This window comes from Blennius ocellaris, assembly GCF_963422515.1.
Source record: "Blennius ocellaris genome assembly, chromosome: 21".
Classification (NCBI taxonomy): Eukaryota; Metazoa; Chordata; class Actinopteri; order Blenniiformes; family Blenniidae; genus Blennius; species Blennius ocellaris.
Window position 1 is genome coordinate 15,779,251 of NC_137670.1, and position 26,769 is coordinate 15,806,019.

Sequence of the window (26,769 nt, forward strand, 5' to 3'; positions counted from 1 at the left end):
TATATATTATATACAGTATTTATGTATATATGTTTAATCTTCTTTCGTCCAGGAATTAGATAACATTTGTTCTGCGTTACATTAAATTATACAGGTTTTTCTTTTCTTTTCTTTTCACACTGCATTTAGTAACTTTATGTGCAAAACAAAATTGGATTACCGGAAGAAAACCTGCACGTGCGCAGGGAGAAGACGCAACCTCGAGCACAGAAAGGCTCCTTAGCAAAAAGATTGGAAACTAATTCAAGTGGCAGTGTAAAAACAGTGTGTGTGAGGACAGGACGCTGTAACAAAAAAAAAAGAAAAAAAAAAAAAAAAAGAAAAAGTTGTGTGTGTTCCCTTCCTCCCCCTTGCGGAGCGTCCTGTCACTGGTGGAAAATGGCTGCCCAGGGAAGCTCCCCAAAGCTCAGAGAAAACTGAGCGGAAAGTTGCCGAGACCCGAGCGGAGGTCACGTCCCGGACTCGCTCTCTTCCACGCGGGCAGGACGACGCCTCGGGGAAGCCCCGACACGGACCATGTCTCGCTGGGTGCCCACCAAGAGGGAGAAATATGGAGTTGGTGCGTAAGAAAAAAAAAAAAACACACACACACACCAAAAAAAACTTGCATGGCTCCATCGTTAGCTCGTCCGAGCTCACATTGTACAAGTTAAGAGAGGGATTGTGATTAACAACGTGTGCGTGTGGATGCAAATCGTAGAAATCGAGGGGAGGATTTGTCAGTGAGTTTTGCATGAGATGCATAACGCGGATTGTGCGTCTTTTGTGAGGGAGATGTATGTATGTGTGTGTGTGTGCGCGCGCGTGTAAATGTGTGTGGATTGGGAATTGTCCGCGGCGCGCCTAGTCTGAGCGCAGTTTCCTGTCCCGCGGCCTCCCGCTACGACCAAAAGTCTCCAACCGAACAACTTGTGCGCGTCAAAAAAAAAAGTTGTTGCGGCTGAGTTTCAGTTGTTCGTTGTTTTTTTTTGTTTTTTTTTTCTTGCTGGCCGCTTCGTCTCGCGCTGTTGCTTTGCGAGAACAGACGTGACTTCCTGAACGGCTGAAATCTGGCCCGAAGAACTGATCCCACTTTCTCCTTCATCTAATGACGCCCACAACACATATCTGCTCTGAGTGGACGAGGTCCATTGAGGAAAAAACAAACAAACAAAAAAGTAAACAAATACTACCAGTATCAATGTTTTGGTTCAGTCTTACTGCACAGAAGTCCACTTTAATTTATTTATATAATAATTTTTTGACTTCGATGAGTCTCGATATCCGATTGTGAACAAGGTTAATGTCCATTTGTGAAAAAAAAAATATTCTGAGAGGAAGAAACTAAATCTGGAAAAAACCCCCAAATGAGTTAATTAATTAAATAAATGTTTATATAAATTTTTTCTAAACTACATTTGGACACACTAAGAAAGATTTATTAAATAATTTAATACATTTGTATCATTACTTTTCTAAACTACATTTGGACACAATAAGAAAAATAAATGCATTAATTAAATCTATCTATCTATCTATCTATCTATCTATCTATCTATCTATCTATCTATCCATCCATCCATCCATCCATCCATCCATCCATCCATCCATCCATCCATCCATCCATCCATCCATCCATCCATCCATCCATCCATCCATCCATCCATCCATCCATCCATCCATCCATCCATCCATCCATCCATCCATCCATCCATCAAAATTGGTTTAAAAGATAGATGAATGGATTGTTTTCATGTTTTTTTAATTATTCGCATTAGTGATTTGAATAAATGCTGTAGTGCAAATGTGTGTCTCTCCATCAGAATGTTGTTGGTGTTGCCCACATGTCAAAAGTGCTCTTGAGCAAGACTGAACCATAAATCCACCCCAGTGGGTGGATTCTCCTTGCAGTGTGTAAGTGTGTGAACGTCATTAGCGGTATAGCGTGAGCTGGGCTTTTCGAGCGGTGGATAAAGTGCCATCGAAGTGAAATCTGTCCGTGTGTCTCATACATGCACGTCTTTATTCACGTCACTTGGAAGCATAGAAGCATCATTGATGAGATTACCTTTTGTAAAAAAAAAAAAAAAACTACACTTCAAACCGTGTGATGGGCTGAGCGTTCAGTGTGGCAGACACAAGAGGAGTGGCGCGGTTTGTTGTGTTTTGATGGCCTGAATTCTGATCACGGCTGAACATGAAATAATAGTGTGATGGAGGTAATCACTCCTGGGATCCCCGGGACGACTCGGTAGGATGTTGTATCAGCCAATTACATGTGTTTTCCCTCCGAGTCATTGCAATGAGTTTTTTTTTTTTTTTTTTCCTTTCTAGTATTTGCAATGAGCAGCAGCACATGCTCGCCCAGTTCCTTTTAGCTGAATCCATTAGTGGCACCGTGCCACGTGCAGCTGCATGGAGAGTGTGGATGACGGATGGATGCTGAGGAGGTTAGGGCCAAAGCGTTGATTGGCACGTCAGCCTCCAGCTCCTGTAGACGAGTCGTTCTCCGGCGCCGTCCGTGCTGCGCAGGCCCGTGGCTGTTTTACGAATATGCAGTGAGTTCGGGTGCATGTGTGCGCGTGTGTGTGGAAGGTATACAATCCAGATCCCAACTGTTGTCTCTATGGACTTAAGTATCTGAGACGTTGATTACGGCGGTTCTTAAAGAAAAAAAAAAGAAATCGTGATGAGAATCCTCGCAGGTCATTACGAGAAGAAGAAGAAGAAGCGGCTGCATGCGCGGTGTGCAGCCATCGCACTTTTAATACTTCATGTGTTGACCAAGTTTGTGCTAATGAGCACGAGGCGAGGACCTCTCCCACTGCCGCTGCTCGCTGCGGACCCATTTCCGTTTCTGCAAAAAAAACAAAACCTTTTTGTCATGCCATTTACAGCTCTCATAATGGTCCCGTGGCTTTATTAGTGTGTGTGTGAGAAATGTGCCTCCTCAGTCTTTTCACAGCCGGATTAATAATAAATGCTACTGTCTTCTCACACGGAGTATAGCAGCGATTATTAATGGTTTTGTTATCCCGCCACCGGATTGATATTACAGTGTTGGTGGGAGTCGGCCTCTGCAGTGTGTCTTGCTTGAAGAAATATTAAAAAAATGGTAACTATAATAAATTCACATCAATGTAATAACCAAAGGCAGGAAAGAAATACTTGAAAATGTATTGTTTTGGTCTCTCGGTGTGCGTTTCTGCGGTGGTTGTTTTTTATCAGGGGAGTTCATTAAAGTTTTCCCCCAGCTTGTGAGCTTCAAGCAGCACATCTATTTAGATGTGAGTTATAGCTTCGTTAATGTATTAATACTATCTTTTATTTATTTTGAACACTTGTATTAAGTCAATGGCGCTTAAATGCATAATGAACAATGTTAAATTCAAGCGTTCGGTACAAGAGGTTCCGGCTATGAAGGGCTTTTTCCTGTGAAAAACAAAAAACGTTGAATCCATCATGGCGATGGCGACTGATTGGTCTAGTAATCGCCGTCAAACCGTAAGAGAGGCACATGGTGAGAACGTATTCACGGCGAAGCCGCTTTAACCACCAGGCTGTGGTGAAAATAGTTGGCTAATAGACTTCGATCCGCCCCGTCACTGAAAACAGTGATTGTTATGTAATTCCATGTCTTCCTGCCGCTCAATTATACAGAAGCTCACCTTGAGAGCTCTGCTCCCCGTGTGAAATGAATACCGGTAGTTGATGCTTCTTACTCGTCTGGTTTGTCGTCGCTGCAATAAAGCAAACTTTCCTGACTGTTCTTTGCTTGTGAAACGTTCCAAGCACTTTCCAGGTAAAATTTTTATATTGCTCTAAAACACTGGATGCTTTCTTTTATTCTCTTTTTCTTCTTCTTTTTCTTTTTTACTGCTGGAGGCATTACATCCACTCTCCTGGTGAATCGTCTTTCTTGCAGCGTGTTCAAAATCTGATGCCGCTCTCCAACACAGCCCTCAATACTTCAAGTATTCTTTCCTCATATTTCTCTTCCTTCACTTCGGCAAAATGTTAATTGTGGGCGTCTTACAGCTTTTATTCTTTATTCTGCATGCACACGTCACGGAATGTTTTAATGGCTTCTTATCCGTCTTGTGTTGGTCTCAGAGTAGGCGAGCGCCTTGACTTGATTTTGGAAAGTGAGGTCCAGATTACCTCTGAAGTCGTCACTAGAGGCCACAGACGTTATTGCTTTTTTTTTTTTTTTTTTAAACATTGTTTCAGAGTATAACCATCGGCCCGAGGCGTCGGCTCAACCTCAACCTTTAAACAATGTCTTCCAGTTGCAGTGGCATGTTCAGAATGCTGCTTGTTTACCCAGGCTTCCCTCAGCCGAGGCTCGTCGATCGACACAGCAGCGTCATCGGTCAAATACGAGAAGGAGCACCGACTCTCTCCCGGTGGAAGTCCACGTTTTCCACCCACTGCATTTCAAGACAAGACAATATATTCTCCCGCAGCTTCTTGTGTTACAACTTGATGCCACCTCAAATAACGAATTGTGGAGCTATCCGTGTCGCGGATCTTCAAATTCCATGTTTTAATGTTGCAGTGAAGCATTTGGCCAAACGGTAAATGCCGCTTCCTGAAACGCCTCATCTGAAATGAGAACCGTGTCGATCTATCTCCACATCGTACAATCCCTCGTGCCAACATGCGGAAACTGACAATAATTTGAGCAGGTTGGCCTCCTCGTCATTTGTAAAGCCCCTAAAGCTTCCACCCAAATCAACCACCTCCCGCCCACAGCTCACAAATATGTTTGCAATTAAAGCGCCGTCTCAGTTACTACATCAATTCCAACCATATGTTTTGAAAGCGATCCCTCCTATTTTACTCTGCTTTTGTAGCCCCGGCTGAGGAAATATAATATAGAATAACATAATATGTTTAAATATGAAAAAAGAGGGGGAACAATTCTCTTTTTGTCAATTTAATTGCCTGGTGTTACATTTACTAAGAGTTGTTTTTCAGACTATCACCCATTTAATATCAACAAACACACAAGTAAAAAAAAAAAAAAAAAAAAAGCACCTGCTTTTTCTCTGTTCAAGGTCTATGAAAGTAGAAGTGAAGCTGACAGTAATGTTTGTTTATTAAAAAGGTTCGACTTGAAGGAATCATCTACATAAATCTGTTGCTTTACTAGTTTGTATAACTCTGAGGCCGCTACGTTTAGCCCTGTCGGCGCGAGTAAACAAACTGTTCTCTGTTAAATTATTCATTCTGTGTCTTCTTTTAAGTTTTTCTTTAACTTTTTAATAATCATTTTATTTTAGTCCTTCACAATTTTTATCCAAAAACCTTGTTGAAAACGGTGACATGAGGGGGAAAAAAAAAAACCCTCTAATATTTAGTATCATCGAAGGCTGTGGGGTGATATTAGCTGATGTTTTACAACCTTTTCATCCATTTAACTACATGAAATCATAACTTTTCCTGAAACACTCAACTCATCTCTTTTTTTTTTTGTGTGCAAAACTACTAATAAATGTCCTGAACAGTTTTGATGTTGAAATGTTTTAAAAAAAAAATCACTGATAAATATCTTATTGCTTCCTGAATTAAGGGGACAGAGATAATACATGTAGATTTAGGGAAATAAGCAGAGCCGGAATCGTGCTCGACAGGCTATTGTTTTGTGAAAGTTCCCCCCCACATCCTTCTTTTGTTGTAGTGGCCAATATATGTGCCGTGATGTATGTTAACTCGTGTTTTAATTAAACTGCGAGGAGTTCTCAGCTCTCCCGTGCGATCGCCTGCCGTCTGAATGCTAAAACCAAACGCCATTACTTCCGACTTTATGAGTGCGAGCGTCTTGGTGTCGGATTATTTGTTTTCTGTCTGCATGCAGAATGCCGAGTACCGCTTCCACCGGGGGACTTCATCCTGTGCAAGTTAGATTCCCCGTTCAACAGAATTGTGCTGCATTTATCGAGCCGCCCTACAAGGTCTGCAATCCACACATCCTCTTTTTTTTTTTTGGGCCACCACTTCCACTTAAAATGTCTGTAAACCTCCGTCGGGCTGCTCGTAAGCTTGTGACTCACACCTCAGATTTGTATTGTGAATTTCCCCCTTCCACTTCATGAATATCTTTATTATTTACTTTAAATCTTCTCAGTCCTCATTAGCCATCATTACTTGATGACGTTGGGCGTGATCTGATTTTTCCTCTTTGGGGGTCAGGATGTCTTTGCGATCGTTCACCCCGACTGGAATTCATATATTAACCATGGGGCACGCTGCCTGGCGAGGCGGCTCCGCCGTGGCCCGCTGCGAGGCGGCGGCGAAGACGAGTGACAGCTGGCCCATTTAATCGGCGCGTCGCTAAGTAGCGCCACGCTATTCCGTCTTGACTCGCCACCGAGACAAAAGCCGCGGCGCTCTGACGTCTTGGGTTTTGTTGAATCACCGTCGCGGGAAAAGGTCGCGTCGGGCGGCTCGACGGCGAGCGACCGCGAGCAGGTTAACCAAGTGTTTATGGAGTTCAGCGTTTGACGTTGGGCTCGTCTGAAATGTGGCGCTTCTCGAAGCGGGACTGGAATGTTTGAAGGTTGTGAATGAAGCAGAGAAGAACTCGCAGAGCAAGCGGCCGCAAAAATTAAACCGCATGAGTCAAGAGTGACTCAGCGTCCTGTGCAGTCGCCATTTTTAGCCCTTTTGAAGAACTTTTTTCTTTCATCGACTCGACTGCTTCTGGTTCTACTCAGAAACTATTCGCTGGTGTGTTTGTTGCCAGACGTTTTTCTGCATCACAGCATGCAGAGAAACGAAAACCAGTCACCTTTGTGTGCGTGTCTCTGCTCAGGTTCAGTAAACGCCTGCCAAGCTAATAAAAGCACCCAACTTTACACTTGATTGGTCGCCTCAGGCGACGACGACGACATAATTCCACTTTATGGAGTTGACTCACGGAGGTGTGTGAAATGTTTGACATCATGTTGCCGTTTGTTAAAGGACACGAAAACACAGATCTCGCATGCGTGGGTTGATCTTTCTCCCCCCTCCTCCAGCGGCAGCCCCGTGGCCCTCGCTATTGATCGTAGACGTGCCAAGCAGCCGCTGCTTTTGTCTGAAATGAGCCCCGCTGTGCCGCTCCGGCTGCCTTGACAGATGGTTAATGGTGTGTGACACGTCGACGTGAAACAAAGGTCACCCATGTAGACATGCGCTGTTACATAATTTAGATTCTTGCTGATTAAAATCACAATATAAGAATCTTCGGGCTGTCATATTGCGTCAGGCGCCGCTTTGCCCGCCGCGGTTGGCGACTTTGCGAGGATCCACGCCACGTAAACAAATCACTGGCAGCAAAACACCAGAGCTAAACCGAGCTCACATCGAAGTCACACGTTGCATTAGCTGAAGATTGTTGCATCAAAGGCCAGCTTTAGAAGGCTGCGCGCAGGTTAGATTAATGGGATTAGTGGGTTAGACAATGGAAGAAAGAAAAAGAAAAAACAAGGGTGAGGTTGTTTTCACTCATTTTCTAGGTTGACCCAGTTGATGTTTGAGATGGAGTGCGGTGCAGGAGAGTAGATGTGTGGTGGGAGTGTCACAATAACACTGCAAGGTGTCGTCCCGACTGCTGCAACAAGCCATTATTCTGCTAATTGATCACTAATTGTAGATTATTTGTTTAGCCTTGATTTACCCAGGTATGTTATTAAGAACAGCTTTTCACGACGCAGTGGAGAATTCTGCATTTTAAAGCATTTAATTTAAATGGAATGCTCAAAACAATGCTTAATGAGCAATAATTGGACACATGAAAACTGCAGGTCATGTTTTTTTTTGTTGTTGTTGCAGATTTAGAGTGAAGTTTTCTCTCCTGACGTATCTCTTCTATTTTTTTGGCGCTTTCAGCAGCTGCATCTTTCCTGAAAACGTTGACTGACTGTGTTGTGGCGCACGTTATGCACAGCAAGGCCAACGACTGGCTGCTTCTCCTGCACTGCTGGTGTAGTTCAGCCAGCGGCGGCTCATTACTGCCACACTGTGGTAGCTGCGAGAACACAGGAGTTGAAAATGTAACAAAAACGGTCCGTTTTGCGGCAAAAACGATTATAACCAACCAAGCGATGGTTAAACGAGATGACAACTATTTAAATAATTGATTAAATTGATGCGTTGTTTCAGCGCTAGTCGTTACCCATTGACACATGGGCAGTGTAAGACGGGAGATACGGGATCATACCAACAACCGGTCGACAAACGTTACATAGGACTAATATGTAAAATATTAAATAAATTCCACCTGTCGAATCTGCATCGTTCTGATTGAGCGATGACAATCCTCCCAACTGATCCAGCGAATATGTATTATCATATTCTTATCAAAATAAAGCTGCATTTAGCGAAGAAGCCCACTGACGTGTTCGACACAAACGGTATGGAGCAGCCAGGTTACGATATATCCTCACTCGTTTTTACGACCCCCAGAAACGTATTTAGCCAAGGACTTGATTTATCTTGTCATGTTATCAGTTAGATTTTTTTTGGGAAAACGAGCCGACTAGCACCAGACGACAAGAGGAGACTTCGCTCTGCTTCTTCCCTCGGTGGCAGTTAATATGATATTTCATGAAATTTTATTAGCTGTCATGTTTACAGAGGTGGCCTTTGTTTCAAATAAATTGGCCCCGCTCTCCTATAAAACACCTTGAGAAGTCCCGCTAGATTTACCGGCATCTGTCGCCGAGCATAAATAGAGGAGATGCCTTCCTATCCTGTGCGTGTCGCCATCCCGGTTTATGTTTCGTGTTTTGTCTCTGTTTTCTCACAACAGGTTTTACGTGTAGGAGACACAGTGTTAACACCGATTAAATGGCATAGTTGCTGGTTTTGGGATAAATAAAAAAAAAGAAATGTTTACAGCTACAGTGTGAAACTGGCTTTGTGGTCTTAACATTGAGCTGACGCCTCTCGTCGAGGCTTTACTCTTCACAGAGTGTTGAGCTTGCAGCTGAGCCGAGGATTGAACCGACACGGGGAGACCCGTCCACCCCGCTGGGCCAAGCCCGATGTTTAAAACACTCTCCCTCCCTGGACGCTCTTCCCTCTCCCAGACGCCGCAGAAGGCCGACTCTCGCTGTTGGCAGGTGTGACCCTAGGCGCGTGCATAACTTTCACATAATTGGAAGTTGTGCCGACATGCAAGGCGTTTAGAGTCTCGCCAGCCGAAGCCCCGCGCACTTCCTCTGAGGTCACTTCAGTTCACTGTACTCTACTGGTTCTGAGTCTACGAAGTTTCTCAGGCTACTCGGGGTATTAAAAAGAAGAAAAAAACCCGCCAACACTGATATCGGCTGCAGTCCATATTAATGTTGCATTTGTCACCTTTAAAATGTCCCATGGGTTGTTTAGGGGGCTTGTAATGGAGTTGTCAGTCATTGATTGTGGTCGCAGACGAGCCTGAGATTGCTGCGTGCAGCGCGGGGCAGCCTTTCACCGTGGCTGGCATTTGATGAAATGGCCTTTTGTGCTTGTGTATGTGTTGCGTATGCATGAGTGTGTGTCTGTGTGCAGCCAGTACTTGATAAAGTCAGATCATTGTGGCCGAGGTGTGGGCGGGCTCTTGAGGCAGTCTTAGGTTTCACCGAGTGACAGCTCTGCTCCGTGATCAACCTCCAGGGATTCAGATGAAGTCGTCTCCTCGCTCCGTTGGACGTCTCGGTCGCTCTCTTGCTTAAAAAGTGAAAACCGAGAGGATTGATGGGGATTTTTCATTTGGCCAGCACATTTTCGACATGAACTTTAAAACCTGGAGCTTTCTTCTGTACACCGATGCCAGTAATGCAATTAAATTCTATCTATTTTTGGATAACAATTAAAATTGTATTTCTTGCATTACGCCTACTAATACTGGATATTTAAAATGCGTGGAAACATGCGAGCTCAACTGAAACGATGTTTTCAAGCTCATGTGAACCCACACTGATGAAGCGATTGAAAGTTGATCTACTACTAATAGTAATGCATTTCATTTGTGAATCTCAAAGTGCTACAAAAAAAAGTAGAAAAGATATAAACTATATAAACAACTATACAGACACTTAGAATGCTGAGTACTGAATGTATTCAGAGCAGTCCAACTGGAACCAATTCAAATATTCTGCATATGCTCTTGTCAAACCGTTCCAAGTGTGTACCAGCCGAGGAAATACTGAACTAATTATATTTTCAAATACATTTAATTGGGAAAACGTATCCACACACGCCACTAGAGGGAGCTCACGTGCCTCCGGTGGCATGCGTATCACAATTTGAGAATCATGGCTCGAGTGTTACAGGACAAACCCCCCCAAAAAAGTTTTAACATCCTATTATTGGCAAGCTGAAAGAAAACATGTATATCAGCACCTACAGTATAACAATATTTCAATTACACTCACGGTCATGTATACAAGGACAAGGACACCAGTCCAATTAAACAGCTTAGGCCCTTTCTACACCAGCGTTATATGGTAATTATGTCGTCTTCCAGTGTTTGTCGCAGAACACGTGCGGATGGAATCATTTTGATGGCAGCCGCTGTACACAGGAGAACATGCCAGAGCCAGACGATGGCGTCGTAAATGGTACTAAATGTAAATTCAGAAGAGTCGGCAGCAGAAACGTTGCTCTGGAATCCACCGTTGTTATTGTTGTTGATACTCGATGTGGCGAAAAGATATTGATCGCGACCATTTCAGAAGAATCAAGTTTGTTTCAAGGACTCGCTATTGTTGTGGGAGGGGGAAAAAAAATAAACAAACTGTGAAAACACAACAAAGGTTTGTCTTGTGTTTAACAAGCTCGATCAGATTTAAGTTTCACTCGGTTGCATGCATGTAAGTGTTGACTGTCTTCCGGCACAAGCAAAAATAAAGCTTTTTATTGGCTAAAATAGCAGACATGCTTTTGCAATTATAGTATCTGCATGAGCAGTGAGAACCCCCCCCCCCCCCCCCCCCCCCCGCTATTGAAACTAATTGCTTAGTCATTTGTGAAGCCACAAGCGTAAACTTTACACAGCCTTACAAGCACGCCAAGATACTGAAAGTAAACTCAGAAACGAGGCTCTTCACACGAGGCAACATAAATAGTCACACCAAAAAAAAAAACAACCCTGCAAAAACACCGATTGTTTCTGAGAACTCGTGTCTGGAGTTCCGTCCACAAGCGTCCGACACGTTTCTTAAAGGCCAAGCCGGGATCTGGAGAGCGCCTTGTAATTTACGTGCGTGCCCTCCTTTTAAAAAGTGTGTGTAATTAGCAATCAGAGCCGGAGAGCGGGAGCGGCAGTTAATTTCTACACCTTCCATTGTGAAGGCCAAATGGAAATGCCGGGTCTTTTTTTCTCGGGGTCACCAAGCCAGTGGCCCCGGCCGACACGGCGGCGCGGCGGCTGGTGCTGCCACTTAATTGCGTTCATCCATTCCAGCAAATTATCACACAGTGTTGTGGAGGAGTGCCTGATCTAAAGTTCCAAGAGGCTTAATAACATCCAAGGTGATTTTTTTTCTTTTCTTTTTTTCGTTTTGTTTTTGTTGGAGCTAGAAGTTAGCGCCTCTGCCGTGTGCTTGCATTTCCAAGCGTTCCTCCCGCGGCGTCGGGCTTTTAAGAGCGTTTGACATTTTGACGTTGGCAGCTCCAAGCTGCGTTTTTACTGCAGGGAGCCGTCTGCAACATCATCGCTTCTCCGCCGGAGCTGCTTCTTCTTCTTCTTCTACTTCTTCTTCTTCTTTTTTTTCTTCCTCCAGGACGTTTGAGTGCACCGGTGCCGCGCCGCTCTGAGGTGTGACTTCTGCTCCGGGAGAGCACGGCCTCAGCCTTTTCCTGTTGCGCTCGTCTTTTCTGCTCCGCCTGCCCTGCTTGATGCAGCACACACACACACACACACACACACACACACACACACACACACACACACACACACACACACACACACTCCACCTGCTTGAAGGTCAAGCGCTGTCACACACTCGGCAGTGAAATGAAGTCGCAGGGTGTTTCTTTTTTTTCTTTTTTTCTTCTTCTTTTTTCTTTTTGGGCAAAGTGCCAGCAAAAGTGGCTCGAGAGTAAACTTGCTGAGTCGACTGCAGACTTAACGCAAGTATTTGTCAGTAATTAGACACTCATCAGCAGCTGTCTCACAAAGCATTCAACAGGGCCTTGACTAATTGACTGCGTTCTACTAATCTGTTCAGCTTTATCCATTTAGTGGATTGGTGTGGACAGATTCACCGTAAACCTGTCATCTGTCACAAACTAAGTGGTGGATAAATATAAAAGTAGCCATTTATTTATTTATTTATTGTAACTTCAGCATATTCTCCGATAACTCAAGAAACTAACATTAAGTTGACTAAAGGCCTGCTGGACACTGACATGGGTGATTCCTGTGCAGGATTTGATCTGAAAATGGACGACGCTTCCTCAAAGATAACACGACGCCATACTTCATGATGCACATGAAACGCATGCTTGGTGGCACAGTGGTTAGCGACAGGTTCTCTCTGCGTGCAGCTTTCGTGGTTTCCTCCCACGGCCCAAACACATGCGTGTGACGTTCAATTGGTGAACACATTCAGTCATTGTGGTGTGTTTCTGCTTTTAGAGACATTTATTCTGATGTAATGCATCAAAAATAACAACAGTCACTGGAGCCCGTGCATAAATAAAATACCATAAGTATACTTTAGTAGAAAACATACTTTAACGCAAATAAAACTTCAGAAATAAGGTTTTCGATGCTCGTACAGGGTCAGAGTTTACCACTGGCATTATGTGCATCAGCAAAAGGTGCGAGGGAAAGTTGAAACATCCTTTTTAAGGGCATAGTGAAGTGAACATGGTGCAAAATCTAATAATTGTTTCTCTGTTCAACGGTGCAGGCTGAAGCATGTTGGAACGAGCAACATTTTGTTTGATTAGAATATAAAACAATACTAATAATTACATTCTTATCAAGGACTCTAATGTAAATTACCCTGTTACACACACACACACAAAGGGTTAAGACTTGAATCTTGTATTTCTTTTTTTTTTTTTTCATTTTAATTGATCACCATCCTTTTCACACTGAAGCTCATGAGCTGCATTCGGGGGTGTAAGGGGGGGGGGGGCGGGGGGGGCGGTGGGGGGTGTCTTGCTTTGCTTTGCAGAACGCGTGCAGACACTCGCAACACTGCAGGCCCCTGCGTGAGAAGCTCTGCGTGAAAGGCTTTGCTCGGCGCTCTGTAATGAGCTCAGCTTTGCTCTCTCTCCCTGTTGTATTGGAAAAGATGATTTTCAATTAAAGGAGTAACTCGGCTCCACAGACGCGCCGGAAGCCGAGTTATCAGCCCGTGTTAGATTGTACCCCAAGGCTTGTGCTGGAGCCGGGCTCGTGGCAGGTAGTTCTGCCAGAAGGTATTACATCTCTCGGCGTCTGGATTTGGCACAAAGCAGCTTTCTCCACCCGCTCCGCCTTTCACCTTCCCCCCGTCTTGAAGGCCTTAAAACCAGCCTCCTTCTCCTTAATGCATCCTGTGTTCTACTGCTTTTCTGCTTACTGTTTTCCCTCCCCTCTCTCTCTCTCTCTCTCTCTCTCTCTCTCTTTCTTTTTGAATTCTCAAACAAAGCATTGTTAATCTTCCCGTCGTCATAAAACGCATCAGAATTTCCTCCTGGCTTACTGGAAGCTGCCTCATCTATTGTGATACAGTAATATCTCAAGTGGCATTTCCTGCTCCATTCCGCGACCGCGAAAACAAACCTCGTCTTCCCAGTTACTGAGAGAAAGAAAGATCCGCGTCTCTGCTCAGCCGCTCTTGTGTTCATTTCAGGATAATTACAACAGCATTGTTATTATTGCTCTCTGCCTATACGGACGAGGCTAAAAGGCCGTAGTATTCAGTATAAAGGGTAATGAAGTGTTTTTGTTGCCGTTTCACAATCGGGATATCATTGTCTGAATTAGAATAATCAGGCTTCCTCTGTATTTCTAACCCTCTTATTAAAACGTATTAGAGAGCAACTTGAAATTAATCGTTTCCGCAGCTTTTCACTGCCACAGCCAATTCTCAGTACGAGTGTTGGAAACATGCTCTCTCGGTGATTGCCTCCCTTCCACTTCCATTCTTCCATTGACTTGTATATTGCAATATCTCGGGCAAATCCCCGCGGACGACACTGCTGTATATTTCTAATAACATACTTAGTGGCTTTCATTCCTTTTACAATGTTTGAAGTGATCTTCAGTTCTCAAGAGTGGGGGAAAAAAAAAACAATTAAGCAAAATGTGGATAGCTGTAATTTTACAGCCCTTGAAATATCATTAGACTCACTTGAAACAATGAGATTAGTCTTTGAATCGCAGCGTGCACGCCTCTCCGCCTGCTTTTAACATCGCCGGTGAGTTTGTAGTACATCTGTCTGTCCCCTTTCGTCTTGTCTGCTAATGTGTGGCAGTAGAACCTGCTTTTTGGGGAGTACCGGAGGAGTTTAATCATACACTTTTCTCCTAATTCACTCTTTTTGAAACCTCCTATACCTTCAAAATCTCATCGTCTGTCGTAGAGTTCGTCCCAGGCGGCCAGGAATCGTTCGCGGGAACCTTTACACATGTTGCTGAGCGGAGAGGGCGTCTCCTTTAGGGAGATGCAATAGTAGCCTCTTGTCCTTCTGCCCTCCGCCTCCTCTCCTAAGCCAGAATGTCCCTCCCCCGTTGACGTACCATGGTATTGCACATCCCAGAAGAATAAACCTGTCGCTCTCCCACCGCCATCAGGGCTCGTCGGGGGAAACATGTTAACCCCTGCAACCGGGCCTCGCTCAGCCCACATTCGTCCCCATACAAATGACTGCACCGGCTGGGGCGTGTCTGTTTTCTATGCCAGTCCCGTCTTCTGAGGCGTTCAAGGTTTCGCAGGGCTCATTTTGAAAACATTTCGCATGCAAAATCGTGGACACTGAGCCTCTTTCCGCCCTTTTTAAAGTTTTTTTGTTGTTTTTTTTTTTTTATGTGTGGCAGATGCAAATTCGCCATTGCAGAAATGGCCTCAAACATCCTTGGCACTGCGTTTGACACGTCCATATTATATCCTAATAAAACAATATAGTCTACGTCAAAGTTCTCACTCAAAGAAACGCATCTATAAATCAAACATGCAATTTCTACATTATATTGTGATCGACTCTAGACGTATAGACTCATGCTGTTACCCTCTGAGAATTTTTTTTTTTTTCAATGCCCCATTCAAAGCACCTCAATTAGTCATAAATACCCTCCAGGGTAGTATTTGACTGTGAGTATATGTATTAGCTGGCTCTCCTGTGGTGCAACTCCAGTGTAATGATCATCCTGCTGCCAGGTTTGTATTTCACTGCATGCTTGTTTAAGTCCCTAATTCCGCACCGCGATGAATTGTTGCCTCACTGTACACATTTTTCAGACCGTTTTCTCATCCATGATTGCACTTCCAATGGTTGCCCTAGCCAGTATTTTAAAAGTGTACATATCATTAAGTGTCAGTTTCACACTTTCAAAAATGTGTTGATTTAAACAGTATCGGGCCACCAGATTATAACTGTTTTTAGGATGGAAGCAGGACAATCAACAAAAAAAGGCTATAGCCATTTAATGATTAAAGTAAAAAGAAGTAGTGGAGTTGATGTTTTAGGCGATTCAGACATGAGATGAGAAGTCTTTCCTAATTGTATATAATTAGTTAGGCTTGTTTGGGAACACATTGAATTACCCGAATCTGTGACATGGCAGACCTGCTATGAAGTGACAATATTGTGTGAACCACATTGGGGGGGAAAAAAAAAATCTCTTGACAAGAAGCAGCACATAAAAGTAGTGATTCCTGCTACTTCCTCATTGTGGTCCTGTGAAAGTCTTTCTCCTTGGGCGGCTGCACGAGTTGCTAATTGTTTGCGTCACCCTGGAATCTTGAAGAAACATGAAGGAGTCTTTTAGTGAAAATTGTGCCCAGTTTGAAAAAAAAAAAACAATGGCTGCTGCAAGACAGAATGTCTGTGGAAGCCTCCAGGGTGAAGTTGCATGCATACTTGTATTTCCCCAGCCCGTCCAGAGCGAGAGCCGCCCTCAAGCCTCCCGTTGTGTGGGACTTCCTGGCTCCCTCTTTGTGGGCTTCCACACCGTGGGGACTTCAAACAAAACATCAAGAGGCTCAGGCAGCTTTTTTTCTCCTATTCACTTCTCTCCTCCTCCTTGTCACCCCCTCCTTCATCAGCGTACTGTGTTATCATCCGAGTGTAATGATATGTTTTACCCCGCGTGGATTAGCGCGGGTTATTAGCCAGCTCAAAGTGTCGAATTATAATCAGGCCAGTGTTTAGAGGAGGCTGCTTGTAATTGTTGGGAGGGCGTCGACGTGGTGCCGGCTAAGTGGAGAGGTATGTAATCTGATTCCTCTCCCTGTGATGATAGCGTTCTCCGAGTTGGCGCGGCCTTATGCAAGAGGTTACGTATGGTAATGAGCCCCAGCCAAATGATGCCACTGTTTATCCCGTTTCCAGAGAAGCATTAGCCTGCCACGCTCCAGGGAGAACACGGTCCACTTCCCCTTTCTTTTGGTCTCCATCCTTTGATGGATTTTCTCTCGCTCACTGCTCCCTAATTGACATCAGTTTACTTGAGTATGCAAATACGGGTTTATGAGTAATCAGAGCTGTCATTTAGCCCCCCCCACCCCCACCCTATGTGAGAAGAATCACTCCTCTGTTAAACTGCACCATCATCACCTCTCACGTCAGCGTTATGGTTGATGGCCGTCATTTAGTCAGCATCTTCCCAGGGTGTCGTTTTGTGTTCATTTTGTAATTGCACCTCTTGCCCCAGTGAGGATATTAGCGGTCCTTTGAGCTCCCATTTGTTTGATAGGAGACTTTCGCACCACCAGCGGTGATCACAGGGGCGATCTTTCATTTTCTGATAAAAAAGTGATGCTTCATGCTTCTATTAGTGCTATTTATTTGGCCCGCTTGCTGTTGGACAGAGTCGACTCAGCTGTACCTGTGACCTAGTTCCAGATATGCAGCCGATGGCCTTCTCGACTTTTCCTCGGCACTGTTAATGATAGTTTAATTTAGTACATTGTGCTGTAAAGTGACTGGCTTACCCTTGATGCCTCTACACAGATTAATCCCTCCTCCCTTTTTGATGTTTTTGTTGCTTTCTGCCCCTGTAGGTACCTTTTGTAGCTCAGTGTGGTGCCACTGAATTCATTTCCTGCAGCTTTTGTTCCATTGTCAGCCCGCGGCTCGTGTTCTGGTGGCTTCGCCGGCTCGTTCAATTGTTCCCGGGATCACAAAACACTGCGGACCTGCACATGCATACACACACACAAACAACAAACCCGCACAGGGATGAATGGAAAAAAGGCTGCACATGCCATTTCATGTCCTCCAATAACTGACGAGAGTCTCTTGATAGATCGCGTCGGTGTTGTGTGAAGAAACAATCCAGTGGTTTTTGGACGGCAGGTCAACTTGACCCCTCTGATCTTGTAATGGATGTTTTTTGAGGTGATCATTTAAACTAACTACATTTTCGATGATATTCTCGAATGAATGACCTCTCAACACCATGTCTGTAGAGATTTTAGATGTTTTTAGATGCTTTAAAAAAGAATGAATAAAGTAAATCACCTATTTGCTCTGTAATCCTTGCTGAGGCGTTTGTGTTTCTATGTTCTATTCATACATCATTCTAAGGTGTTTCTTATAGTCGATGAGCACTAAATTGTTGATTTGTACCTGGTAATCAATGCTGATTGATGCGAGATGATTCACTGGTTTATTCTTGAATGTTTTTGATTACAGAATCAGAAATGTAAATAATTTGGTATCAGTCATTTTGCTCTTTTCACAGTAGGTGCAACTCAGTTATTTAGACTTTTATAGGTTGTTTATTGAATTGAAATATTTATGATTAAATCAAAAAGTTGATTTAATAGTATCGTCACTCCTCTTTGTTAGCATGAGCGATCCAGAGTTCATTAATGTTAAACTGTGTACAAAAAGTGAGGATTTTTTTAAAAACATTTTTGTTGTAAACCTGTTTCTAGGCAGTAAATCATAGGAAATATGAAACCATGATCATTTCCTTTTGTTGCATTTGATGGACGAGCAGCTGAGTTGTTGTGGGTCGGACTCATTGAAAGTTTTCTTTACAAGCAGCTCTTCTTTGTACAAAGCTTAGTATAAAATCATTTTAGTTTAAAAAAAGAAATAAGTTCAATGATTTCCTTTTCATAAACTGGTTAATTTAACTTCAAGTGGTCTTTGAAAAACGAGGAAGATTGACAAAGGACATTGATCTGCTGAGAGTTTCTCTGTTTTGTTTAGGACCAGTAAACAACATTTGCAATAGAACAATTCCAAAAGGCAGATTTCTACTCAATAGATTGGAAAATAATTGATCAGCCTCTCACAGACGATTTTCTTCTGATACTGAGTCGAGCTGGAAAGCAACTTCGCAATGTTGTCAATAATTGTCTCAAACAATATGACAGCTAATGGGGGAAACAAACTAAATTGTTGTATGGCTGATATTTATACTAAGTGCAACTACATTTCTGGCATTTGAAGGGGGAAAGTGGTTGATTCGCATGTCGTCCCATTAGCATGCGAGGAAAGCGGCGGCGCCTGCAGAGAGGGGCTTTTTTTTTTTTTTTTTAATTAAGCGGTCATTCACCACTGTAAACCCCTGCTGGAGTAGCCGTGCCTGCTAAGCCCTCCGTTTTAGGCCACATCTACAAGACGGAAAAAAACCCCCCCCACCAATCTTTTTTTCTCCCAACCTTCTCAAAAAAAGATTCTGTCCACATGTCACTATGAACTCGTTTAGTACGTTTAGGTTAACCGGTTTCATGGTGCGGACGCCCCATAAGTGACCCTGTCACTGTATGGAAGTTTATATGTTCCTTTATAAAAAAAAACAAACAAAAAAAAAAACAACAGAGCTACGTTGTTACAGAGCAGTCATCAGTGTATTGTCTTTTATTATATGACCATGACATGTTGACAGAGCTCCGACAATGGCAGCCCGATGCCTTGTCGAGTCAGTGTCTATTGAATCAGCGATGAATAGGCCGGATTGTATTGGCTGATCTCCAAACAAAAAGGAGTGCACAGACTCTTGTGGGAAAACAGCGTCTTTTTAAGTATACCCAATAATTGATTTCTTGTTTCTTTTCACCAGCGAGATTTACGTCATTGCGTTTTGTAAACTCGTTCTGTAGAAACCCAGAGAGACGCACAATCCCCGACATTCACAGTCTATTTCGAGGCATCGGTTAATCTCACAAGCACATCACTGGCTTGTGGGAGGGGAAGAAATCCAGTCGAGGTCAGAGGGAACGTGCAAACTCCAGACCGATACGGAGCTTGTCTGCATCAGGAGCCTGTTACTGTGAGGCGACTGATCCCACCACTGACTTCCTGTGCTACTCTGAAGGATCAGCAGTGTGTTTTTGTTTTGTTCCGGGTTTTAATTTACTTATGTTTTCATTTGTGAGTGTCAAACAGGTGCTGACAAGTTACTAGTGTCACTAACAGTCCAGGTCCAAATGAAAAAGTAATATTACTATTGAGGGCCGGGACTAAAACTGACTTGAGTTTTGCCTAATAAGTATAATCTCGATAATTTATTTGTCTTAAAACATGATTTTTTTTTTTATGAGCTACTCTTGCTCTGCGTCTCATTTTCACAAGTCTTATAGATCATTCGATTTCTAAAAATAATAATAGTAAAGTCATCTATAACCTAGATCAGGGGTCGGCGACCTTTAATGCTCAAAGAGCCATTTGGACCCGGTTCCAACTGAACACAACACCCAAAGAGCCGCACACATTTTATTTTGACAGTCCCACAGGGAGACCACGTCAAGACGACACGACACACAAAACCTTCTTCACTGCTGGTTGACGACTTACAACTAATAAACTTAACTACATGAACTAAGCAACAAAAACACAACACAATTATTACCGACACTACAAACCTAACATAACCCCCAATAATTACATTTAAAACACGACAAACAGAAACTCCCATAATGCATTGCAGCTCTCAGCTACACATCATTAAAATGGAAGATAAATGTGGGAGATGTGGATTGTTAGAACCATGAGTGTGAATGGTGTGGCTTTAATGTCCTGTAGTTGTTGTGTAATTCACTAGAATGTTCCGTCACTCTCAACAAGTCTGCAATGAACCTCCTGGAACTGTCGGCGCTACACAGCGCAGCAGTTTTCCTGTGAAAGGTACAGGAAGCTCCCAGCTTCAGATCCCAGTTGAGCCGCTGTCATGACCTGCAGCCGCAATTCTACGTTCTTCATGCCATTATTGTTGCGTAATGACGTCACATCGCTGCGTCGTTCACGACCCTACATTTCACCACTCTTTGTAGTGGGACTGCGCTCTGGGTGGCCTTGCCTCCTTATGTCCCTCCGGGATGAACTGCAGTGGGACGGAGACTCAAGGAGCCGCAGTGGAGGGACCAAAGAGCCGCGGGTTGCCGACCCCTGACCTAGATGGTGTAGATTTCTGAAAATCTATTGGAAAAATAAATGGACTATATTGTGATATCAGACCATTGTATTTTGAATACGGGGCATCTTATTATAAGAACTATTTTCTACTTACTGTCCTTTTCAATCATGGAGGTGTTGATCTGAAACATTAAAGTGCATTATTGCCCCACTGTGATAGTGGATCGAACTATATGAGCCATGTGACCATTTTGGATGTAATGATAATAGTAATTTTGATTTGATTCAAGAGTTCCCAGTGACGCCCTGCAGGCCGGTCAAGCAGAGCTAAAAGGGCCTCATGGCGCCCTTGTCTGGTCCAAGTCGTCCAAATTAAACACAATCACCCGAAGCAGTTCTACATCATTTTCTTTCTCGAGAAAACTTCAAAATTTCCATTAAGAATTTTTTTCAACTCAGTGGTTTAAAAAATTACATTTTCAGGTTGTCCTTCAAAAATTCGCACTGAAACTATGGGAACTCCACTGCAAGAGAGATGTTTTTAGTGGTTTGTTTTATTTTTAATTTCCATTATTCCTCCATAGGTGAGATTTGTTCCTTATCACCGACTGTATTTGTTCATATCTTCAGGAGGCGTTTTCTTTATTCATAAGACAAAATATTAAAACATTTTTGGTTGATGTTTGTTTGATTCCAAACAAGCAAATGATTCACTGCCTCTGGAAGCTTCACAGCCAATATCGCAGCCGACTTTAATTTAATTGCTTGACAAATGCACGCTTTTGTAAAGTCAAAGACCGAACCGACGCTTCCTCTGTTGCTCCGCCGCCAATTCCTCACCTTCATTGTGATCATCTGTCTTGTTGTTAAGCAAATCTGCTTGTCGTCGCCGTCGTTTCGCCGTCAACCCGACGTTATTGGTTTCTCTCCAGTAGGCGGTAGAAACGTGTCGATGTCGCCGCGGCGACGGTGCGAGGCCCAGCCGCCACCGTGTCGGACTGCGTGGGTGGACATCTTGTATACGTGTGACGCTCCTGCCACACGCCACAATTAGCGCCACGAGGGAGACAAACACTTTATTGCCTCTGTCCTCCTTCTCCTGCAATATCTTTTCTTCTTATATTGTCATCTCTCATCTCTCTCTCTCTCTCTCTCTGTCTCTGTCTCTCCCCAGCAATCTATAACTACGACGCCCGGGGAGAGGAGGAGCTGTCACTGCAGATTGGAGACACGGTGCACATACTTGAGACACACGAAGGTGAGAACTGATGCCACGCGTGATCAAGGCCGACATGCCAGGGTTGGATATCGCTTTCCCTGTCGTCCCTCGTCCCTCCTTTGTTTTATCACCCCCCTGCCCCTCCCCCCATGTGTTTAACAAGATAAGTTCACAATAATGTTTAAGGCGTTTTGTCTCTGGAAAAGGAAGGTGGTATTTTGTAGAGAGTGTCGGTTTATTCTTTAATATCAGGCGTGATTGTAAAAGGGTCTATCAATCTAACCTTGTTTTAAAGAAGTTTCAGTGTATTGAGTTGGCCAGTAATTAGTAATTTCTCTCTTCTCCAGACTGGTACCGAGGTCACAGGTTGCGGCGGAAATCCAAAAAGGTGAGGCCCGATTTCATCCTCCCGAGATTTGTGCATCGTGTTTCTCCCGCGCGGCTTTAGATTTCCAGCTCTTTCCTGTTGAACTCCAGCGAGCGTGTTTCGCTTTCTCTTCTCCCCCCCCAGGGTGTCTTTCCTGCCTGCTACGTACACCTGAAGGAAGCCACAGTCGAGGGAAACGGGTCAGTGCTTCTTCACTTTTCACTTCCACGCCCCCCAAATAAGCCGGTTTGGTAAATATGAATGAAAACAAATTGAGACGTTTAAAATGTGCGGTGGATTTTTAATTTGCTGGCTACAACACACGGCTGGAGCGTTTTAGATTGACCAACGTCACTATCATCAAGAATATATCTTTGTATATATCTTTTTTCCGGATTCATTCGTGTTTCACGAAGGATCCCAACGAATTTTTCTCAATTAGGATTTTTTTCTCTGTCGCCCCATTGCACTTCAGTTCTAATAGTAAACAGACGCCACAGATTTTGCCCACATCATTTATTTTCTGGCCCAGTCGAGGAGCTTGTCGGCTCCCACTTAACGCACGCGGCATGATGCCGCCCCGGGAGCCTGTCCCGGCAGGAAGGTCGGTGCGTGATGTGATGTGACGTGTGTTTTTCGTAGTGGCACAACTTGTGGCACTTTTTTTTGTTTTGATCTGTCTTCTTGGATTCCACCAGCACGGCACACAACAAGCACGGGCTTCAAAGTCATTCTATTCGGCGGCGATACTCGACAAGCATTCTTTCTCATCGGTTGGCGTCTGCCTATCTGTTTTTACTTTGGGACGAGTTATCCGCTTTGGATGAACCAGCGTGAGCTTTTCCTCTTGCTCCTGTGACCCTGCACCCGGTCTCAGCGTGGAGAGGAGAAGACAGATTGGACGCGGGGATCGCTGTATTACATTTGTTCACTGTCACTGCAGGCAAAAGGAGACGGTCATTCCCACTGAAATCCCCCTGGTGCAGGAGGTCACCACCACACTGCGCGAGTGGGCTACGATATGGAGGGACTTATATGTGGTGAGCCAACCTGTCCTCACACTTCAATACCCTCAGCTCACATATAGTCCATCATATGGATCTTTTTTTTTTTTTTTTTTGCTGTTTAGTAAAGCTCCATATTTCATTTCTATGTTTAATTTCTATGAAAATTAAATGGGTTTTTTCTATTCCTTTTGTCTATGCTTAGAAAGGCCATCTTGTTGCTGTTTAATACAGTTTCGCTTATTTTGTCTTTTAGAAAAAGGATCTTGTTGGGTTTTTTCTTATTCTTTTTTATGGGTGTTTGCCATGGTTCACAAAATTCTCCACATAACATTTTGCCTTTGACATTCATCTCTGCATTACAGTTGAATCTCCACTAAACATCCAAACCGATATAAATAGTACAGAGATGAGGGTTATAATGTTATACTAAAACCTTAAGTAGCGCATTAGATAGAATAATAGACAGTTTGAAACTCAATACAGCAAATGTGGACAACGAAAATAAAGCCTAATAAATAAACTGGATTTGTTTTTTTTCCAGTAACTCATATTGTTCAGTGCAAAAGTCTGGTAATCAAAACTAAATAAAAGTGATACCTCTCACATCTAATAGAAAAGCTTAACACCTCACTGACACTCAGTGTTCTGCTCTTTACAGCCTTGCTCTCAACAATCTGCATGTCAGAGGATTTATTCAGTGTCAAACATGAACCCAGACACAAAAGGTAGAAAAACTCTGGAATGAGCCAAAGAGACTAAATGTTTCTTCCTCCTGTTATTTGCGGCCATAAACTGTTCACATACTGACTTCTTGTCCAATGAGGCGCCAATAAAGGAGATTAAGTTTGAACTTACGACCAAGCAGCTCAAATATTTTAGTGAACTTTTCTAAGACATCTGCCGTTATATGTTATTCTCTCTCACCGGTTGCTCTGCTCCGTCCCTCCCTCACGTTGATTCACTGCCTCCAGCCCTTCATGTCCCTGAGGACAGTCATGTATTTACAACAGACATTACATATATGGATGTACAGCAACTGCATTTGACTTACAAAAGCTTTTTGTCATACAGAATAAAGACTTTTAACAACTGATATGCAGAAGATGTATATAAGTTTTTGTTTGCATTACTTAACCTTAAAAGTAAAATATTTCCCTACTTTATTATAAGAACTCCCCTCCATCAATTTAAGACCTGAACTGAGCTTCATCAGCTTCACCTGCTTCACTCTTCTACGTTCTATCCTTCTCCTGATGAGACATTTTACACATAATGTCTAATATAAAGTCTTACATGTTGATAAATGTTGGAGTGATGAGGTGTTCTCCTTGTCTAAAATAACACTACTCACACTGACATTATTCCTATAAAAAAAGTCTTGCTGCAGTTTCAGCCTTTTCTTCCGTGGAGTTGTACTGAAATAAGATGACAAACTATTGTGTCCAGTGTTTATGACACTCGGGAACGCTGACGGAGTTAGCAGTTAACTAAAGGACCAATGTCCGTCCCGGGATTAAGACTTCATTCAGCAGATTTTGTTCCTAAATGTGAACGTATCCGAACAACACGGTGTTATAAATGAGCGTTTTTCATGGCGGCGTTCCCAACAGACCGTTTTACCTCGTCCAAAAGAAATCCTGTCATTAAAAACCTGCTGTCCACTGCTGCTGCCGAGGGAGGTGGGGGGGGGGGGGTGTTCTGCACCGGCAAAATATAAGAACGCGAGTTAAAAATTTCAAACTCAAATTTTTTTCTCCTCTGCGGTTGTATGATTAATGGGGGGGGACAAATACACAATTCTCCAATATTGGGAGGGAACTGCTACATTTCCATTGATCGATCGTTGGATACGATTTCTATCACCCACTTGTTGGTGAACCTCCCCTCGTGTCTGAGTCCAGTGTCGTTTCTGTCTGACAGGGGGACAGGCGGGAGATGTTCAACTGTGTCCGTGACATGATCTACGACCTGATCGAGTGGCGTTCACAGATTCTGTCCGGCACCCTCCCACAGGACGAGCTCACGGAGCTCAAGCAGAAAGTCACCTCAAAGATCGACTACGGCAATAAGTGGGTATCTCGCAGCTGGAGTGCATTCGCCTCGTCTTTCTCTTCCTGCAGGTTGAATCCCTTTATCCACAAAGCTATCAGGGGGGGAAAAAAAAAAAAATCAGTGCTTGTTGGAATAGACCAGTCGTGTCGGTCAGTGGAAAATGACAGACCATCACTTAAAGCTTGAGAGCAAACCGGTGTTATTTGGCTTCGGCACACTGTACTGTCTTCCATCATGAAACGACGGGTCTGCAGTGGGCTGAGAACATCACGTGAAAATGAAAACTGTGAAGCTCCTCTTTGCTCCTGTGATGAAACTTTAAAACCTTTGGCCAGGTAGCGAATTGGCTCATGACTCTGCGGGAGCATCGAGTGATGAGCTGCCGTCTTTGCCCACTTCTTCCTGGCGAAAAGAGCAAAACAAAGCAGGAAGCATTGAAAGGAGGGGAAAAAAAACAAAGAATTGGTGATCCTTCTTGGGGCTCATCACTTTACGTTTCTGAAAGGTACTTGGATCTGGATCTGGTGGTCCGAGACAAAGATGGCAACATACTGGACCCGGAGCTGGCCAGCACCATCAGCCTGTTCAGAGCCCACGAAGCGGCCTCCAAGCAAATCGAGGACCGCATCCAAGAGGAGAAGGTACGCTCGCCGACAACATCAAACCCCTTTTTTTACAACTCCCAACTGATCCCTGGACTTCATCCAGCTGATATAGTCAGTTCAGTCGGAGAGCTTCAGGTGCCCTGTACGGTCCAGGTACACAAAGAGGCCTGATTGCTTCCTCGTGGAGTCAGGAACTCGGCCAGAGAGCCAATCTATTTTGCTTGATGTCGCGGTGGCGCTCTGCACCTGAATGTCAGCCGGCAGTGTGCAGTGATTGCCAGACGCTAAATGCCCCGCAGTTATGTGCACTCATCTTGTGTGACCTTTCCTTTCAGGGGGGCTTTATTGCATATGCATGGGCAATAAGAAAGTGTCCAGGTCAACATGATAAATATTAATGATGTGGCCCCAGCATACTTATTTTTTTTTTTGAAGGGCGTCCAGGGAACCACGTAATACATTCTTTTAGTGTCAAGGCTGCCCTGACGATCAGTCCGTAAACTCACTGTATCTCGGCCTTTAAAGCCCTTTATAATCAGGTGTTTTAAGGCCGTGGTTGATCTATGCTCATCTGAAATGCAATTTGCAAGACCCACCAAAGTATATATATATATATATATACATCGCTTCTGTTTATAGATTGTTTAAACCACCGAGGCCTGAGTCCTATCTGCATGTGACAGAAGGGCCTCTACGATTACCCACCGTTCATAGCGGGTCCTCTGTGTCTCCCGACAGTCTCAGAAGCAGAATATCGACCTGACGAGGCAGGCGAAGTTTGCCTCCACGCCGGCCTTCGCCCTCTTTGTGACCCTCAAGAACGTGGTGTGCAAGATCGGCGAGGACGCCGAAGTGCTCATGTCGCTGTACGACCCCTTGGAGTCCAAGTTCATCAGGTAAAAGGTTCCCCCCCTCGTGTCCCTCTTTGTTTTTCGACACGTGCATGCGAGCGCACGGGACAATGTGACCAGAAATAAACGGAGCCTGCCGCTCAGGGATTTTGCCATTGTTTCAGGATTTTGACAGCAAATTATCACAAGT

At 43.9% G+C, this 26,769-nt stretch overlaps 1 protein-coding gene across 2 annotated transcripts in view; it reads left to right on the forward strand.

The window, feature by feature from the left end:
- The first annotated feature begins 379 nt into the window (after positions 1–379).
- The window catches only part of dock1 (dedicator of cytokinesis 1), a 175,682-nt gene continuing 149,292 nt past the window's right edge, over positions 380–26,769 (forward strand). Inside the window, exons 1-8 of one of the 2 annotated variants that reach the window (XM_080517321.1) lie at positions 380–559; positions 21,653–21,736; positions 22,045–22,085; positions 22,209–22,264; positions 23,008–23,104; positions 24,992–25,140; positions 25,629–25,764; positions 26,443–26,624. In XM_080517321.1, coding sequence (XP_080373447.1) covers positions 517–559; positions 21,653–21,736; positions 22,045–22,085; positions 22,209–22,264; positions 23,008–23,104; positions 24,992–25,140; positions 25,629–25,764; positions 26,443–26,624 — 788 coding nt within the window. In that variant the 5' untranslated portion in view covers positions 380–516. The remainder of the gene's footprint in view (positions 560–21,652; positions 21,737–22,044; positions 22,086–22,208; positions 22,265–23,007; positions 23,105–24,991; positions 25,141–25,628; positions 25,765–26,442; positions 26,625–26,769) is intronic. The other variant, XM_080517322.1, reaches the window with a different exon arrangement.